The 18,406-nt window shown below is 44.5% G+C and overlaps 1 protein-coding gene across 1 annotated transcript; it reads right to left on the reverse strand.

The window, feature by feature from the left end:
- Nucleotides 1-248: 248 nt before the first annotated feature.
- CaBP1 (Protein disulfide-isomerase A6 homolog CaBP1) lies at nt 249-18,086 on the reverse strand. The gene is made up of 2 exons (XM_068364232.1): nt 17,924-18,086; nt 249-2,137 (listed from the first exon to the last, which is right to left on the reverse strand). Exons 1-2 carry the CDS (start codon nt 17,937-17,939, stop codon nt 861-863), a joined length of 1,293 nt encoding a protein of 430 aa, XP_068220333.1. The 5' UTR covers nt 17,940-18,086; the 3' UTR covers nt 249-860.
- Between the last annotated feature and the right edge of the window lie 320 nt (nt 18,087-18,406).

The following is an 18,406-nucleotide window of genomic DNA, read 5'->3' on the forward strand; positions in this document are numbered from 1 at the left end:
AACAAAACTTAGAAATCGCACTCAAAGCCAAACACAATGCTTTCTAGGTAAAGTAACAAAACTTACTGTACTAGCCACACAATTGGCAAAATGGACATTTAATCAACACAACCCTGATTTCTTACATTCAATGTGGTACCATATTTTATCTCCCATTTGAGACAATTACCTAATTACCCTTTAAAGAAAATAACCAATATAGTATTTCAGGTTACAAAACTCAAGTGAGGAAAAAATCAAACGCCATATTATACAAAAAAATGTAATCTTTCAAAAGTTCAAAATATTAAATAAAAGTACACTTGTGCATTGGTCAAACAACTGCAAGATATAAAAAGGTCACTGGTATGTTGTTAATAGCCCCACACCACTTGCTTGGTTACCTTAAGGCTAACCACTGTAAACATATGGCAGTAGTCAATACAAATGCAAATTGGTTGAAAATTTTGTCAATACTGTAAACCATAACTGAATGACGTGTGACTAGTGTTCCTAGTTCAGGTACAAGTAATTTTGTACAAGACAATATAGAACAGTGATAAAAAACTTTCCTTTAATGATATACAATACATAAGTGTATTGAATTGCCATATATGAACTTCTCAACAAAATCAATTACTGCAGTTGTAAGTTTATTAATTATAGATATTGCAGTTCTCTGCAGTAATATAGCCAACGTCTATCACAAATCAGTTTCCCTTTTCTCAACATGAGAAATTTATTATCTGCTTCAGCAATGCAGTTAACATCACTCTAGTACCACCTATCCTCAGGTAATATTTCCATCTGTTGGGGTACAGTAAATCGATCTATTACATCATGTATTTGTAAATCTATTAAATAAGACCAATTAAATACTTTTATAACTCCACATGAGCATCTAGGTCATCTAAATCAACATCTGAAAGATCAATATCTTCCTCCTCAGGTAGGGCACCATCCTTCCCATCCCAAGGTTCTACTTTACTAACAGATGGTAACTGTGCTCCACGAACTGGGGCAGTTCGACCTCTGCCAAATGATATGTCGCGGAGAAACTCGTTTATTCCATTCTCACTGAACGATCCCTTCAGGAGAGCAAATTGCATCTTTTTGGCATTAAGAGCTGCAAGAGCTGGGTAACCAAAACCACCAATGTCTAATGCTTCTTCAAGAGCAGACTGGGAAATTGCTTCAGACCAAACCCAGCCCCACATTTTCTGCTTGTATTTATCGCCCAATTTAGTAAGCATAGAGATATAATTATTTCGACACTCGCTTTGGCAGTCTAAAATGTGAGGCAGAACAGCAATAATACATATCTGATGCTTTTTGCAAGCTTCTTCCAAAACCTTTTCATCAGTTAGCTGAACTACCTCAGGAGGCTCAATATTGACAGCGGCTCTGTCATTACCGAAAGCGACAATATCCGAGGCAGTACGTCCTCCTTCATAATCCTCAACATCTCCTTTATAGAAGAACTTTATGGTAGGGTAACCCTGAACGCCATAGCGGCTGGCCATGACCTGGTGAACTGTTGCATCCAAAGCTCCAAGCTTAACTTTACCTTTCAGTTCAGTAGCTGCTTTCTGCCAGTGAGGAGCTAAATTCTTGCAGTGGCCACACCAGGGGGCAAAGAACTCCACAAGCCACATATCATCAGACTTCAACACAAGCTTCTCAAAATTACTATCAGTGAGTTCAATTACATCATCAGCACTTCCACTGCCACTGCTTCCTCCACTGCTGCCTCTCTTTCCAGATAGTTGGGCATTCACCTTCTCTCTAGCAGTCTTTATAGCAGCATCTACAATTCCCTGTGCACTTCGTTGGCCATTATAGTCCTCTGGTTTATTCTTATCCAAGCCAAATATCTTAATTGTAGGGAACCCACGTACCCCATATTGACCACCCAAACTTTTGTGGTCATCAGCATTTACTGCTCCTACTTTAACCACTCCTTTGAGAGCTTGTGCTGCCTTCTGATATTCTGGGACCAACTGCTGACAGTGACCACACCATGGGGCGTAGAACTCCACAACCCAAACAGCATCACTGTTGATAACTTCTTTTTGGAAATTGGAAGGCGTAAGATCTATGACACCGCTAGAGGATGAATAGAGTGCAGACGCTCTACCCAGTAAAACTGCGCAGATAACTGTAAAAGAAAAAAAAAGAAAGTAGCTTAACCAGCTGGAAAAAAGAACATCCTTAGAATATTTCAATATCTGACTTTGCAACCAATACTAGAGTTCTATAGTAAAGGAAACTGGAAAATTTTTCAAAGTAGTACTAAGAATAATAAAGTACCTAATTCATTTTTAAATGTTTGCATATTACTTAAGGGTTTCACAAGATTATTTCCCGTCACCCGATAAAATCAAAATAAATAAAATTATTTTTGTAGGACAACTTATCAGTATAAGCCTAACCAGAAAACCATTTTAAAGACGAGCCATTGCCTTTTACAGTATTTCATTTAGAAATCTCAACTTATCATCATTATCATTATTATTACTATTACTAACTAAGCTACAACCCTAATTGGAAAAGCAAGGTGCTAAAAGCCCAGGGGCTCCAAAGGGGAAAAATGACAAATTCGTAGATAATTTTTATTTTTCCTAACTATACAAACCTTAGCTATTTAATAGGGGTATTACTTTCGGCATAGCTGAAATGACGAGCCATTAATTTTTAACGAGGGTTTACAACCCACACCGCTAGTTAGCGGGGGTAGTAGGTTGGCCAGGGCACCAGCCGCCCGTTGAGATACTACCGCTAGAAAGTTAGGGGGTCCTTTGACTGGCCAGACAGTACCATATTGGATCCTTCTCTCTGGTTACGGTTCTTTCCCTTTGCCTACACAGACATCGAATAGTCTGGCCTATTCTTTACAGATTCTCCTCTGTCCTCATACACCTGACAACACTGAGATTACTAAACAATTCTTCTTCACCCCAGGGGTTAACTACGGCAATGTAATTGTTCAGTGGCTACTTTCCTCTTGGTAAGGGTAGAAGAGGCTCTTTAGCTATGGTAAGCAGCTCTTCTAGGAGAAGGACACTCCAAAATCAAACCATTGTTCTCTAGTCTTGGGTAGTGCTATAGCCTCTGTACCATGGCCTTCCACTGTCTTGGGTTAGAGTTCTCTTGCTTGAGGGTACACTCAGGCACACTGTTGTATCTAGTTTCTCTTTCTCTTGTTTTGTTGAAGTTTTTATTGTTTATATAGGAAATATTTATTTAAATGTTGTTACTATTCTTAAAATATTTTATTTTTCCATGTTTCCTTTCCTCACTGAGCTATTTTCCCTGTTGGGGCCCCTGGGCTTATAGCATCCTGCTTTTCCAACTAGGGTTGTAGCTTAGCATTTAATAATAATAATAATAATAATAGAGGAGGGTAGCTTGCTACCAACCCCCCCCCCCCTCTCACACCCCCGTGCTTGAGCTCACTTTGCTTGGAGGTAGGACTTCAAGGGGGATAGGACTGGCAGGCAAGTTTGGTTAAATAGCCAAAGTTTGTATAGTTAAGAAAAATACAAATTATCTACGAATTTGTCATTTGTTCTGTAACTGGAATACAACCCATGCTATTTAATAGGGGTGACTCATCCATTAGGAAGGGTGGACGTCCCAGCCAGTCTGGCTTTTGGCTTTGCCCGGGGGCTCGTTATTTGACTGTGTAAGCACCCAAGAAATAAGGAGTCCCTGCACCTCGCCAGAACCTTGCTACGCAAGGACTGCGGCCTACGCAGGCTGTGTGTAAAGGTATGAAGAAGTGTGACTCGTCCTAGGAAGTTGTTCTGAAGTTCTATAGATGGAAACATGTAGACTAGGACTTTCCCAATACCACCTCATCAAAGTATGGGGCGGTAACAGTATCAATCTTGATGCTAGGAATACAAGGGAGCATGGTTTACCTGCAGTGGTTTGAGGTTAGCTATGCAGAGAACCCAAGATGCTGCTTTCCCGAAGAGAGGGGATGATGAAGAAAAGAATAAGGGCCAGTCAAACCTTATCATTCATGCAGACTAAAACTGGGTAACAATGCCCTCAACCTTCTGCTACTTGGCCAATAAGAACCTTGAGGTTTTAAACCAGCTGTTGTGCAGCCACCACACTGCTGATGACAAACGTATCGAGTATCCCGTGGGTCACGTCTTGCAAGTAGTGGGATGTGAATGTTGTTTGAAGTTTCCACACCCCAGCTTGAAGAACCTGCGTCACTGAAAAAATTTCTTTTGAAGGCCAGGGACGTAGCTATGCCCCTGACATCGTGTGCTCTAGGGCGACGTGTCGGAGGAGGGTCTGGATTCAAGGCCAGGTCAATGACCCTACGAATCCATGCAGAGATGGTGTTCTTGGTGACCCTCCTCTTAGTCCTTCCTGTGCTGAAGAATAGTGCTGGCACATGAGGACGGGCTACAGCTGTTCTTTTGAAGTACAGCCTCAAGCTCCTTACTGGGCATAGTAAGAGATGGTCTGGGTTATCTGTTACAGTACGGAGACTAGAAATCCAGAAGGAGTCGAATCGAGGATCCGCCACTCCAGGATTCTGAGTCTTAGCAATACACTCAGGGACGAACCTGAACGTTACCTCCCCCCTTCCCCTGAATGGGCGATGTCATATGAGAGACCATGAAGTTCGCTGACTCGTTGGCCAAGGCCAAAGCTAGCAAGAATACCATCTTCCAGATTAGGTGGCGATCTGATGCCTGGCGTAATGGTTCATAGGGAGGTCTCTTAAGAGACCTGAGAACTCTAACCACATTCCATGGGGGAGGTCTCACTTCCGACTGAGGGCAGGTAAGTTCATAACTACGTATGAGTATAGCGATGAAGAAATGTCCATTCCTTTCAGGCTAGACTTAAGGCTGAGCTATAGCCTTTCACTGCCGAGACTGAAAGGCGCATTTCTCCCTGCAAATACACGAGGAACTCTGCTATTGTTGGAATAGTGGCATCGAGTGGAGAGATACCCCTTCCCTGACACCAACCACAAAGGACTTTCCACTTTGCCTGGTAGACTGCTGCTGAAGACTTTCGCAGGTGTCCAGACATACCGACAGCAACTTGTTGCGAAAATCCTCTCTCAGAGAGGAGATGCTGGATAGTCTCCAGCCGTAAAGTCGTAGTGAACATACGGCTTTGTGGAAGATGTTGGCATGTGGTTGTTTAAGTAGATTGTGTCGTGGAGGGAGTTCTCTTGGTAGCTCCGTTAGGGGTTACAGAAGGTCCGGAAGGTCCGGGAAACATTCCGCGTGATGCCATAGCGGAGCTATGAGGGTCATTGAAAGATTGACCGATGTTCAGGTCTTGTTGAGTACCCTCCTCATCAGAGAGAACAGGGGAAAGGCGTAAACGTCGATGTTGTCCCACCGTTGTTAGAAAGCATCTTGCCAGAGAGCCTTGGGGTCTGGGACTGGGGAACAGTACAGCGGGAGCCAGAAGTTCAGGGCCGTTGCGAAAAGATCCACAGTCGGAGAACCCCACAAAGTCAGGACTTTGTTGGCTACTAGATGATCCAAAGACCACTCGGTACTCACTATGAGATGCTCTACTCAAGATTGTCGGCGAGCACGTTCCTTTTGCCCGGAATGAAGCGTGACGATAGTGGTATCGAGTGGACTTCTGCCCATCTCAGTATCTCTACCGCTAGATGGGACAGTTGCTGTGAAAAAGTACCTCCTTGTTTGTTGATGTAGGCCAATACTGTGGTATTGTCGCTCATCACCACCACAGTTGCCAGGTACTGTTGGAACTGTTGAAGGGCCAGAAAGACGGCCTTCATCTCTAAGAGATTTATATGGAGGTACTTTTCTGACTCTGACTAGAGGCCTGAGGTTGTGTGATGAAGCATATGCCGCACCCCATCCCCTTTTTTTTGAAGCATCCAAAAAAAAATAACATCAAATCCGGGGGGAGGATGAGAAAATCCACTCCTTTTCGTAAGTTTTCGTCTGCCACCCACCACTGGAGATGTCAGTCAGTTCCGTAGGTCCCATGGGGATCTGGATGTCCGGGGAAATCGTAACCTTGACTCCACTGGGACTTGAGTCGCCACTGGAGGGATCTCATCCTGAGGTGACCGTTGGGAACTAGACGAGCCAGCGATGAAAAGTGACTGAGGAGACATAACCACGATAGGGCTGGAAGCTCTTCTCGTCTGAGAAAAGGCCTTGCGACCTTCCTCAGCCTTGCTATCTTGTCGTCTGATGGGAAGGTTTTGTGGAGATTGGTGTCTCTAATCATGCCTAGGTATACCAGTCTTTGAGTGAGAAGCAGTGAAGACTTCGAGATTTACCATGATCCCCAGATCTTGGCAAAGTCGCAGAAGTTTGTCTCGGTGTTGAAGAAGGGATCACACAGAGTCTGCTAGGATTAACCAGTCGTCCAGATAACGGAGAAGAGGGATGCCAATCCTGTGTGCCCAAGATGATACTAGGGTGAACACACTGGTGAAGACTTGTGGTGCTGTGGAGAGACAGAAGCACAGCACCTTGAACTGGTACTTTCTGCTGTCTAGGCTGAATCTAAGTACTTCCTTGAAGACGGATGGACTGGGATCGGGAAGTAGGCGTCCTTTAGGTCCAGTGTGCACATGAAGTCTTGCAGTATTACTGCTAGTCTGACCATGTCTGCCGTCTCCATGCTGAACGGAGTTTGTTTGACAAACTTGTTCAGAGCTGAGAGGTCGATGACTGGTCTCCAGCCTCCAGACGCCTTCTTTACAAGAAAGTCGACTGAAGAAGCCTGGACATTCGTCAAGGACCTCTTGGAGAGCGCCCTTCTTCAACAGGGTCTGGACTGCTGCCCAAAGGGCTTGCCCCTTTGCCGATCCTCTGGCAAGGGAGCTCAGTGACACTGGATTCGCTGTCAGGGGAGGTAGAGATGTTATGAACAGGACGCGATATCCTAGACTGATCACGGAGATTGTCCAGGAATCAGCCCCGAGTTGCTTCAACCTGTTTGAGCAACTTTGTAGGCATCCCCCCACTGGTGGACATGCAGGGGGACTGCCTATCCTAGCGTTTGTGGCCTCGGCTGCTCCCTCTAGGATTCTCGCCTCCCCTGCAGGACTTTTTGCCTTTCCTTTCTTTGACAGAAAAGGGCTTAGACACCACAGTCTTCGCTGCTGTCGTCGTTTTAGCGGTCTTGACTGGACGGGACTGCTGTGGTGCTGGAGGCTTATAGGGCTTAGATGTTAAAGCCCTATGAAGAAAGGAGTCTTGATGAGAATTCCTCCACCTCTCAGCGGCATGCTCCATATCCTTAAGCTCAAACAAGATGGATCTCTCTAGAGAGGAATGTCTGAGCCTATTGATCTCAGTGCTAGGGACCTTCTGATGGAATCTCTCAGCTACTGCATCCCAACGTTTCAGAATGGTATTTGCCAGAAACTCGATCGTGCAAGTACCTGAGAGAAGAAAAGTCTCCATAGCTTTCCTGGTACGTTCTTTGGAGAAATCCTCAGAAAGTATCAAGATACCTAAGGTCCCCAACCAGATATCGAGCCACGAAGTGGCTTGCATAGCACACTTCACAACTTTCTCCTGGTTAAGGATCTCGGTTGCCGAGAATGAGATCTGCCGGTAGGAGAGTTTCTCAAGAGGGACTCCTCTGGTAAGCTCTTCCAATTTGTGGTGAAGAGGAAGAGCTAAACAAGGCTCCTTAAGGATCTCGAAGTACCTCCTCTGTTGTACGCAAGGAGGTGGGAGGAGCTTGTTGGTGGCACTGGAACGGTTGGAGGAGGTCTTAACCCCTTGAGACCAGGGCAGTGCTGCACTGGTCTTGGAGGGTTTCTGAGTAACAAAGACACGGTCCAAGACTGTGTCCTTGCCCTCTCGAGGAGGGATCTCTGGGTCGGAAAACCTGTTAAGAGCCCTCATTAGAGTCAGAACTTGCCAAAATGCATGTTCTGACTCTTGCTGGTCTCCTCCAGATGTAGGACTTGCAGCGAAGTCTCCTGTCCCCAAAGGCTCTTCTTGGGGAGAGTCGCGGACGTTCAAGTGGCTAGCTGTCTCCATCCTAGTCCTAGTATAGGACTTAGGCAATGTTTTAGAGTCCTTAGATTCCTTCCTGAAAAGGATGTAGGACTTCAACATTGACGAGGATGGCATGTTCCTTTCAGTTTCCGCCTGAAAAGACATCTCGGCGCGAGGAGAGGTTTCCCTCATTGGTATGATGGGGGAGAGGTTTCCCTCATTGGTATGATGGGGGAGAGGTTTCCCTCATTGGTATGATGGGGGAGAGGTTTCCCTCATTGGTATGATGGGGGAGAGGTTTCCCTCATTGGTATGATGGGGGAGAGGTTTCCCTCATTGGTATGATGGGGGAGAGGTTTCCCTCATTGGTATGATGGGGGAGAGGTTTCCCTCATTGGTATGATGGGGGAAAGTCTCTCCTCGCGTGATTCCCCTGAGGACGGGAAATCTTCGTCCGAAAGGGAAGGAGAGACAGTCTGGGGGAAAAGAAGGAACCAGCCTCGAAGGCTTGCGTGGAATCAGTTTTACCCTTGGAGAAGTTACCGCGTCCGGAACTCCTCTTTTGCTCTTCAAAGGGGGTAGAAGCAGCCATGGATCTGTGCCCTAATTCAGAGAAGACAGGTTTGAACGCCTGCGTTACGGCTCTGATCAGTGCACCGAACCAGGGCTGTTGACTGACAGACGCGCTTTCAGAATTACCCCTCCCTTGAAGGGACAGGAATTGAAGGATCCCTGGGAGGAGTTCTCATCATTGGTGGGTTCGCCTGAAAAGGCTTTGGGATCCTGGACCCCTCTAGATGTTTCCCTTCTCCCACAATGAGCACTGGTATGCACTTGCGGGGAGGGGAATGAAGCAATAGCGACCTTGGCGTGCGTAGTTCAGCAGTCTCTCGCGCGGGAGGATATTGACGCTAGCGCGAGGGAGAATACCGGGAATCGTGCGCGGGAGACTGTGGGCGCACAGGAGCGCGTGCGGGAGACTGTGGGCGCACAGGAGCGCGTTGCGGGAGACTGTGGGCGCACAGGAGCGCATGCGTGAGACTGTGGTCGCACAGGAGCGCGTGCGGGAGACTGTGGGCGCACAGGAGTGCGTGCGGGAGACTGTGGGCGCACAGGAACGCGTGCGGGAGACTGTGGGCGCACAGGAACGCGTGCGGGTGACTGTGGGTGTGCGGGACAGTATTCGCGCGCGCGGACGCGCAGGATCAAGGCGTTGAGTGCGCGGGCGCGAGTTCGCACGTGCCTGTACCAGTCGTAGGGCGCGCGCAGGAGAAAGACCCCTAGCGCGCGGGCGCGCAGTTTAAGCCCGTGCTACTGGTGGGCGCGAATCCGCAGGAGAGGATAGGCGAGTGCGCGCGATGGCGAAAGCTGGCGCGAAGGCGAGTGCTGGCGCGTGGGAGAAGTCAGTCTAGTTGACTTCCCAGTAGCGCCCAGATTAGTAGATCGTAGGTGCGCAGGAGAGTTAACTGCTGGCCGTGAGCGCTGGCGCATGGGAGAGTGCTAGCGTGCAGGAGATCGCTGGCGCGCAGGCGAGAGTTGGCACGCAGCTGGGCGTGGGCGCGTAGGCTTAGGCTCAGGCAAGACCTGGCGCGCAGGAGAACGTGGGCGCGTATGTGCGTGAGGGTGTGCATAGCGCGTAGTGGAGCTGTGCTCCTGTTGGGAGGTATGTGCATGTTGGCGCATACGCCCTTGATGCCCTGTGTTAGGGTTTGTTGATGGGGCTTGACAAGCTACTAGAGCGCGTTGTCAGGTTTCGTTGGGGCATAGCGCGTATCTGGGTGGCGCGCCTTAGCGTGCTCAGATAAAACCTTGCTAGGTTTATACAGGAAGGGTGATGGCAAGTCAGCAGGTCTGTCGGGGGAAGGTCGGCGTGTCCTTTAAAAGGACGATCTTCCACCGAAGATCGCGAACGATCTGCAGAAAGGTCCAGGACTAATGCAGGAACAGTGATCGGTGATTGTTGTCGAGGCTCCTCTGCGGGGGACAGCATCGAAGATGTTGAACCGAAGAGGCGCCTCCTCACCGCAGGTGAAGGAAGGCCTCTCTGGCGAAGAGGAAGGCGAGCCTTGCGACAAATGCGATCTCTGGGGGCCGTAGGGTCAGCGAGCTAACCTTCTACAGTCCTCCGAAGAAGAGTCTCTGTAAGTGAACTCCCCCGAGGAGAAGAAACACTAGCAGGAGAGACTGTTGGACTTAGTTTCTCCCTCGTTGGTCGAACAGGAACGGGAGAAACTAAGCCGTCAGCTACCGTACGGTTTGAAGAGGCAGAGGTGATGGGTGATACCGCATTGGATACCTCTGACACCACAACGTCAACAAGAAACAAGAGGATCAACCTCTGTCGGTGACAGCGATTGCTTGGCAGTGGCACCCAATCGGATGTAGTCAAGTAAAACCTCCTTGGAGGGCAAACCCGTAAGCCCCAAGGAGGACCAAAGCTGAAAAAGGGGGCTTAGTGACATATCCTCCCCCAAGGGGAGAGGTGGAGCTGCTTCGCTAGGGGAAGCGACATCATCTCTCAAGCCCCGAGATTGGTAAACAGTACATCGGTCTACGCTACCACTCGACGGTCTCTCGAAAGAGACCGACCGAGTGTAAGCTTCGGAGGAGGTTTGGGCAACGGAAGAAGAGGCCTTGGGTTTTTCTCCTTTCAAAGAAACCTTCGAAGCAGAAATATCCCGTTTGGACTTTTTCTTCCGTCGTCGCGAAAACCTCTCCCACTGGGAGGTAGACCACTCCCTACACCTGTTATTGCTATCACACCGTTGGCCCCTACAAGAAGGACAAATGGCGTGAGGATGGGTCTCGACCGCTGACATGAATGTTCCATGGGGGCTGTCGGGAAACCCAGGGTAGGTGCGCATGATTGCAGAGGCCAACTTCACATATACAGAAATAAAGAAAAAAAGAAAAAACAAAAGAAATTAAATGGTTGCCAAATGACGGCGAGGATGAGAGCGGACACGTCCGACCACCATCCGAGCCAAGAGCAAAATGAGCTCAAGCACAGGTGTGTGAGAAGAGGGGGGGGGAGCAAGCTACCCTCCCCTAACCCCGTTAACTAGCGGTGTGGGTAGTAAACCCTCGTTAAAAGTTAATGGCTCGTCATTTCAGCTACGCCATAAGTAATACCCCTATTAAATAGCGTGGTTTGTATTCCAGTTACGGAACAAATAGCCCAGTGACAAAAGGAAATAAAGAAATAAACTACAAGAAAATAATGAAGATTAACGTAAAATATTTTAACAACAGTATCAACATTGAAATAGCTCTTTCATATATAAACTATGAAATTATGAAAGATAGCCATTACTCTACACCTGGTAGCTGAAGAGAACCTACATAGAAAGGGGGACAAGATGCTATTAGATCGAATACCACCCCAAGTATATTCAAGAGCTGAATATTTTAGTATCAACCTTGACAAAGGCCATGCTAATTCCTTCCAACCACAGTTAACTGAATTTAAGCTAAGCACTGAGGGGTTCAAAAGCATCCTTTAATGATTTATTACCCTTTGTACTTGAGAATGAAATGTCACCATTGCCTCAGGCTTCTCTGTTGCTGTCAGTACCTGGTCCCTCGAGCCATAACTTCCCCGAGCCCTTCGTTTCTTCAAAAGGCTGACGGCTTGTTAACCAACTGAGGATTTTTCCTCACCCTGTAGTACAATCACTTGGATAAAAGAACACGTCTGGAGACATACTTGGGTGCGTGTGTGAAGGGGGGATCAACCTCTTAACAAATTTTGTACTTCCTAGCCCTGCCAGTCAACCCAAAGAATGAGTGTGGGTGTTCAGCCTGGCACTTTACAGTACTCAGAAGCACAACAAAAGATCACCAAGATGACATTGTCAATACCAAGATTACGCCACTTTCTACAAGAGCGGGGTGTGCCATTGAATTAGTTGATTATCTGTTACACACTAGTTCACATTGTCAGAAAAAAGGCTATTGCTCTTTTTGCTAACAATTAAACAATCAAATATTAAACCTAAAATTACACTAAATTTTTAGGTAGGTTGAATTTCCCTCTTAGAGACGTCTTGTGACTAGTCATGCTGGAACTGACAAAGAGGGGGGAAAAGTGGGGTAATTGTAAAACAACAGCCAGGAATTTAATGCATAAACATTTGAAAGATCTTAACTGGTTAAAAGTGCCAGCTAATTATTAAGACAAAAAACATAACACCTAACCCATGATGAAGTCTCCCACAAGTAAACATGACAAATTCATAGATAATTTGTATTTTTCCTAACTATACAAACCTTAGCTATCTATTACGGGGTTATACTTTCGGCGGAGCTGAAATGACAAGCCATTAAAATTTAGCGAGGGTTAACTACCCACACCGCTAGTTAGCAGGGGGGTAGCTTGCTACCACTCCCACTCACACACCTGTGATTTAGTTCCCTTTGCTTAGAGGTAGGACTTCTAGGGAGATAGGGCTGGCGGGCAAGTTTGTATAAATAGCCAAGGTTTGTATAGTGTAGTTGGAAAAATAAAAATTATCTACGAATTTGTCATTTATTCCGTAAATGGAAAACAAACCACGCTATTTATTAGGGGTGACTCACCCATTATGAGGGGTGGACGTCCCTGCCAATCTGGCTCTTGGCTTTACCCGGGGGCTCCTTATCCAAGTATGTTAGTATTAAAAAATAAGGAGTCCCTGCCCTCGCTAAAACCTTGCTACGCAAGGTTCACGGCATACGCAAGCTGTGTGTCGAGACATGCAGAAGTGTGACCGTCTAGGTAAAGTTATTCAGTCTATTGTAGGAAAAACTGACGTAACCAAGACCTTCCAAATACCACCTCGCCAGGGTAGGGGGACGAAACAGTATTAGCTTACTACTAGGTACAGTACACAAGGGAGCATGGTTTACCTGCAGTGGTTTGAGGTCAGCTTATGCAGAGAACCCAGGATGCTGCTTTCCCCAAGAGAGGGTAGGATGAAGAAAAGAATAAAAGCCAGTCAAATCTTTTCATTCACGCAGACTAAAACCGGGTAACAGTGCCCTCAACCTTCTGCTACTTGTCCAATAAGGAGCTTGAGGTATACAACCAGCTGTTGTGCAGCCACCACCAGACCGATAGAGATCGTATCGAGTTCCTGTGGGTCACGTCTTGCAGGAGAAAGGTTGTGAAAGTCACCTGGAGCATTCACATCTTTTCTTGTAAAACCTGCGTCACAGAGTAATCTGCCAAGAAGGACCAGGGGCATAGCTATGCCCCTGACATTGTGAGTCATCATGTCGAGATGATGTTTAAGCTGGCAGGTCTAGGCAAGTTGGCACCCCTAAATATCATGACATCACAAGTCACATCGCCATTTGAATGAGAGATTATTCCTCTGGAACTTGATGATGTTCTAGTTCAGATTAAGGGGGCTTTCATAACACCACGAAGGGCAGGGTAGATCGTCTCCCCATTACTTTTAAAGTTTCCACAAAATTTTATAAACTTTCCGCTAGGAAACAATGATAAAGCCTTGACTAATGCTGATAACAAGCCTGTGTCTCATGCTGATGTTAAACCTATTAATCTTCATGACAGACCACACACTAGCGCCTGGCCTTATATTCATGATGCGATATATGCGCATTCTAGAAATGCCATTTTATTTCAGATAATTCTTTGCAGGTACAGGGTATAGATAAGGGGCGTGGATAACTTCCCTCCTTCAAAAGAATTCCCCCCCCCCCCCCATCTGACAGATGAAGGAACTTTTGGTAGACGACATAGACATGGCCCCCTAGTCTTTCTAGGTGACAGTGTCTTGAGAACTCCCTCTCTACTCGTAAATCTGAGAGACTTCAATTCTTCTGCCAGGCACTCTGTTGCTTGAGAACATTCTATTAACACCTACAATTCCCGTCACAATATGATTGACAAAAGGGAAAGGAAGGCCGTGACAGGAAGAGTTAAGAACTCAACAGCAGTTAAGATGGAACAACTGAACAACAATTATGAAAATTATTAATGACTTTCTGTTGGACCTAGGCTAAATGCAAGTGTGAGTATCACCTGTGCTGATATAACCCCACTTCAGGTGCCAGTGTCAAGCATAGAAGCTTCACACTTCAGAATTAAGAGACTCATCCATCTTTTGGAGGGATTGGATGAACCTGCTATTGTGCAGACCACAGATGGACAGAGTGCCATCGACTTTTTCCATTCTTAAAGCCTCAGATAAAGGTTCGATGTGGAGCTCTCTAACCAGTCTGAAAATAGGTTAGGTTTTATCTTAATACTCAAGTCTCTGCATCAGCAGCCTTGCTTAAAGCCAGGAATCCTCGAAATTTCCACCCATACCTGTCATAGCAGAGACGATTTTACGTACACTCCGGTGCCTTTCAGAGGCCTCTCTCCATTGATGTCAACGTAGCTAACATCAGCAGAAAGACAGTCTAAATCTCTGTTATGTCAGGGTCTGCACTAGCAAACATGGGGGTTGCAGCCATGTCAGCAATCTAAGCCTGCTTGTGAATAGACAACTGATCTGGACCAGTCTCTAGTATTGTGGTAACATGTAACCTTAAAGATAAGCCTGTTCGTGAATAAAATGCGGAACTATCTACATCTAGAGCCAAAGTCATATTGTTCTTCCAACATCAGAACGTATTCTTATTGGGAAATTGCTTGCTGAAAAGGAGTGACGCTGTCTTAGCCGAATGTTCTAACCAGCTGTCCCCTACAGACGCATTAGCCCTAGAAAATTCAGAGCTAATAAACTCCCCCTCCCTTTTCCGCCCTCAGAGGTAGTGACGGAGATCAAAAAGGTAGAGGTTAGGACAGAATTCTATGTTAAGTAGAGCAGTGGCACCAAGGGTGGACCCCCTGAAACAACCTAGCAACATGCCTTTTAAGCCAGTTCCAACACAAAGACAACTTCTACCTCCAAAGGATGCGCTGCACCCCAGTAGACAGGCCCCTAGAGGACATTCCTCCAGATGAAGAGCACGAGGTCGCAAAGGTTCATGCTGGGGAGGCCAAGTACCCCAGCTTACCACCAGTTGGAGGATTCTTACAAAACTCATGGAAAAGGAGGCAAGAGTTCAGGGCCAACCCTTGGACGGTAAAGTTCTCAGCTCAGGATATTGAATCCCCTTCATAGACTGTCCGCCTTCTCTGACCATCCAACAAATTTATTCTAAAGGCTCAGTAAAAGTCCTACTCTCATTACAGGAAGTCTCTAAATTTTGGCCAAAGGAGCTGTGAAAGTATCAAATGAATCTCCAGGCTTCCACAGAAAGCTAATCCTGATAGATAAGCTGAAGGGGAGGGAGAGGTGTTGGAGACATGTCAGAGACTCTCCCTCTTGAACCTTTCTGTGCTACAAACAAGTTCAAAATGGAGAACCCCAGCCTCCGTTCTCCAGGCCATCAGGGAGAATAACTTTCTTCAAACCAATATTCTTCTGAGGGCTTTGTTCTCAAATCTACTAAATCTGTAATATTGTTTCATAAGGGTAGAAAAGTGTTTTAAATAATTAGTCTGATAATGGGAAATGAAAGCAAAGTCCATGGTCGAACAGAGGCTGGAGCGCAAAGCTATAACTCATCCCTTAAGTTTGTATAATTGAACCAAGAGAAATTAGATAAAGTAAAACCAAAATACTAGTCCATGGGGCTAACGCTTGTAGCAAAACATGTTCTGCTTGCCAGAACATGGGAACAATGAGAAAGTTCAATAGCAAACAAAGCAAGCTACGTCAGAGCAAACACCAACAAATCATTAGCTCATTTATGGGTTCAATTATAGAATGGTGCAATATTAGTTAAGGCACAAACTCCCATAAATGAATAGATCATTGAAAATACAATACTTTGAATCCCATAGTCAAGCCTCCTTTTTCGCGAGGGTTAGGTTACAGACACGGGCATTAAGTGAATTTTCGCGAATATGGGTTATCCTAGGGTGGGCTAACTCCTGACCTAAAAAGTAACTGCCCCTTGTCACGAGCGGGTGCCAGAGCTAGTGATTAGGACAGTAAATACCGGTATGGTACTGCCTAATACTAATTTTATTGTATACTACTGGAAGAAAGCTATAAACAAAGTTACATATTTTGTTTAAAAAAAAAAAAAAAAATTTGCTTCTTCTCTTGTCATAGCATCTATCATTGGAGCCTCCTTCCATCCGACAGTTCAGAAAAAACACAGATAGTTGGTGTTTCTGTCATAAGTTACTTGTTCAAACAGAATAAAGAGTTTACCATTTTATATTCTAAACCTCGTTATTTTCAATTTTGGAATATGCAATATAATCATTGCTCTTATTTTATTGATCGTGTTAATAATAAAAGGTTAGGATAGCGCGTATGTTCAATATACTTAGTCTGATCACTGGAAATGGACGCCAAGCCCTTGTTCGAACATGGCGCTGAAGCACCAAGCTACAACTAACCCATGGTTACATATGTATTCAGTACTCACCCCTTCAAGTTTGTATAATTGATAATTAACACCGAAATATATGAAAATGTTCCACTTGCCATAACATAGGAGCAATGAGATCATTTTTAATCACAAGCAAAGTGAGAATATGGCAGAGCAAAATCCAATGAATCATTACCTCAATCAAGGAAGGACGTATTTGTAACATATGTAAAATGAAGTGCTAAAAATGACTCCATAGAAAATGGGATGGAAAATCCCATTTTCTATGCATCAAGATATCCTCGCAAACAAAAGCTCGAGCGTTTCATTATTGTTACTCTGTTCTGATTATGGTAACTCATCACGATGGCCGATTTTTATAACGACTGTGAAAACATACTTTTAAATTGGTAATTTAAATAACAATTAATCTAGTAAGCTTTAAGGTGTTTTGACATAATTAATAACAAGAGCGAAGCTATAGCTGTCGACCCCCCCATAATTCAAAAACTATGGATTTCTGCCAGAAATAATTATCAAAAACGTTCAAAACACCACAAAATACTATACATTAAAAATCGGAATTATTTACTACAAACTATTTAATGCACCATTCTATACTGTAATTTTCCCCATTTACATGAAGAGGTATTTTAGTACGATGAACAATGCTATAAACGACTCCATATAAAATGGAATGGAAAAAATTGTTTTCTATGCATCCAGAACACACAGCAAACAAACGCTTCAGTATTCTGACCTGTTTCATTACCATTATTCGGTTTTGATCACAGTAATTTCATGATGAGGACTGGCGGAAACAAATATAAAACCTATTTCTTTACAATTAAAGCTTTTCCAGTGATAAATTATGACCAAAGTTTAACAAATTTAATTTACATATCAAATTAGACAGGCACAAAAGGTTACTTTCCCATTATTCAACAATTCGCCAGTAAATTTTCCCCACCCAAAAAACCCTGGTTCCTATTGGGTGGGCCCCATTACCGTACGATATATTGGGGTATACCTTATCAACTATTAATTTGGGAGGGAAATAAAGGTAATTTTCGAAATAAAACCGATTTCTTTTTTATTTGTAAAGTTTATCCCTAGTACCTATGTTTTAAGGAGTTTAGAACATGATTGCTGACGATACCTAATTCAAAGCAATAGCTTTTCAGTTAATGTAGTTGACCCAACATAAATAAAAAAAAAATGTATATCCATATTATAAAAACGTTCTTATTACCACAATAACAACTTATTTTCCACAAATCGTCTATAGCATTATTCTGTATATTTACCCAACAGTCTAATGAGGTTAGGCTACAGAACTGAAATAGGGTCTGCACTATGCGCCACCAATGCAGAGCTTAATATCTAACATACAAGTACAGAAATATAATTAAAGTAATTGAAGTACGTCTTAAAAGACAACTTTGATTGCAACAGTACAATTTGATATATGCCAAAAAGCTTTTTTAAGCCATTTACCCTTGGCACCGGTGTCTTTGTTTAAACTATATATCAAAAAGGACAAACGTTTTAATAAAATATTACTAAAAACTAACCTGCAAAAACTCTCATGGTGTTTTCTGTGTGATCCACCTCGTACTAGTGCTCACTAAGGAATGTAATTTAAAAGAGATATGAAAGAAAGTCCTTGTCTGTTAACTGGACCTCCCTCTCAACTAGGTTTGCTGCGTTGCCTGCCACTTGGCCGTAAACAAACCCTGAACTTGTTCGATTACGTCGATATAGACGTGTTTATGTCATTCATTTCAATCTAATTGAATGCAAAATTATTCAAAACAACGACCTGACAATGTAAAATATATAATTGGTGATGAAAATTACAAACAGGCAAAGAAATTATGATATTAAGCAGTTTTATAAAATATCCCTACTCCACTTTATGTAGGTTTCGGATTCAGACACTGGTCGTGGAGAAATCTGATTGGTCCAAGTATGCCTTGGAAAGAGCGGGGCATTTAAAAGTGACAAGCGAGCTTACTTTAAATTGTTGCAAGTGTTATTATTATTATTATTACTAT

The sequence above is a fragment of the Palaemon carinicauda genome, chromosome 41, assembly GCF_036898095.1.
Source record: "Palaemon carinicauda isolate YSFRI2023 chromosome 41, ASM3689809v2, whole genome shotgun sequence".
NCBI classification, from domain to species: Eukaryota; Metazoa; Arthropoda; class Malacostraca; order Decapoda; family Palaemonidae; genus Palaemon; species Palaemon carinicauda.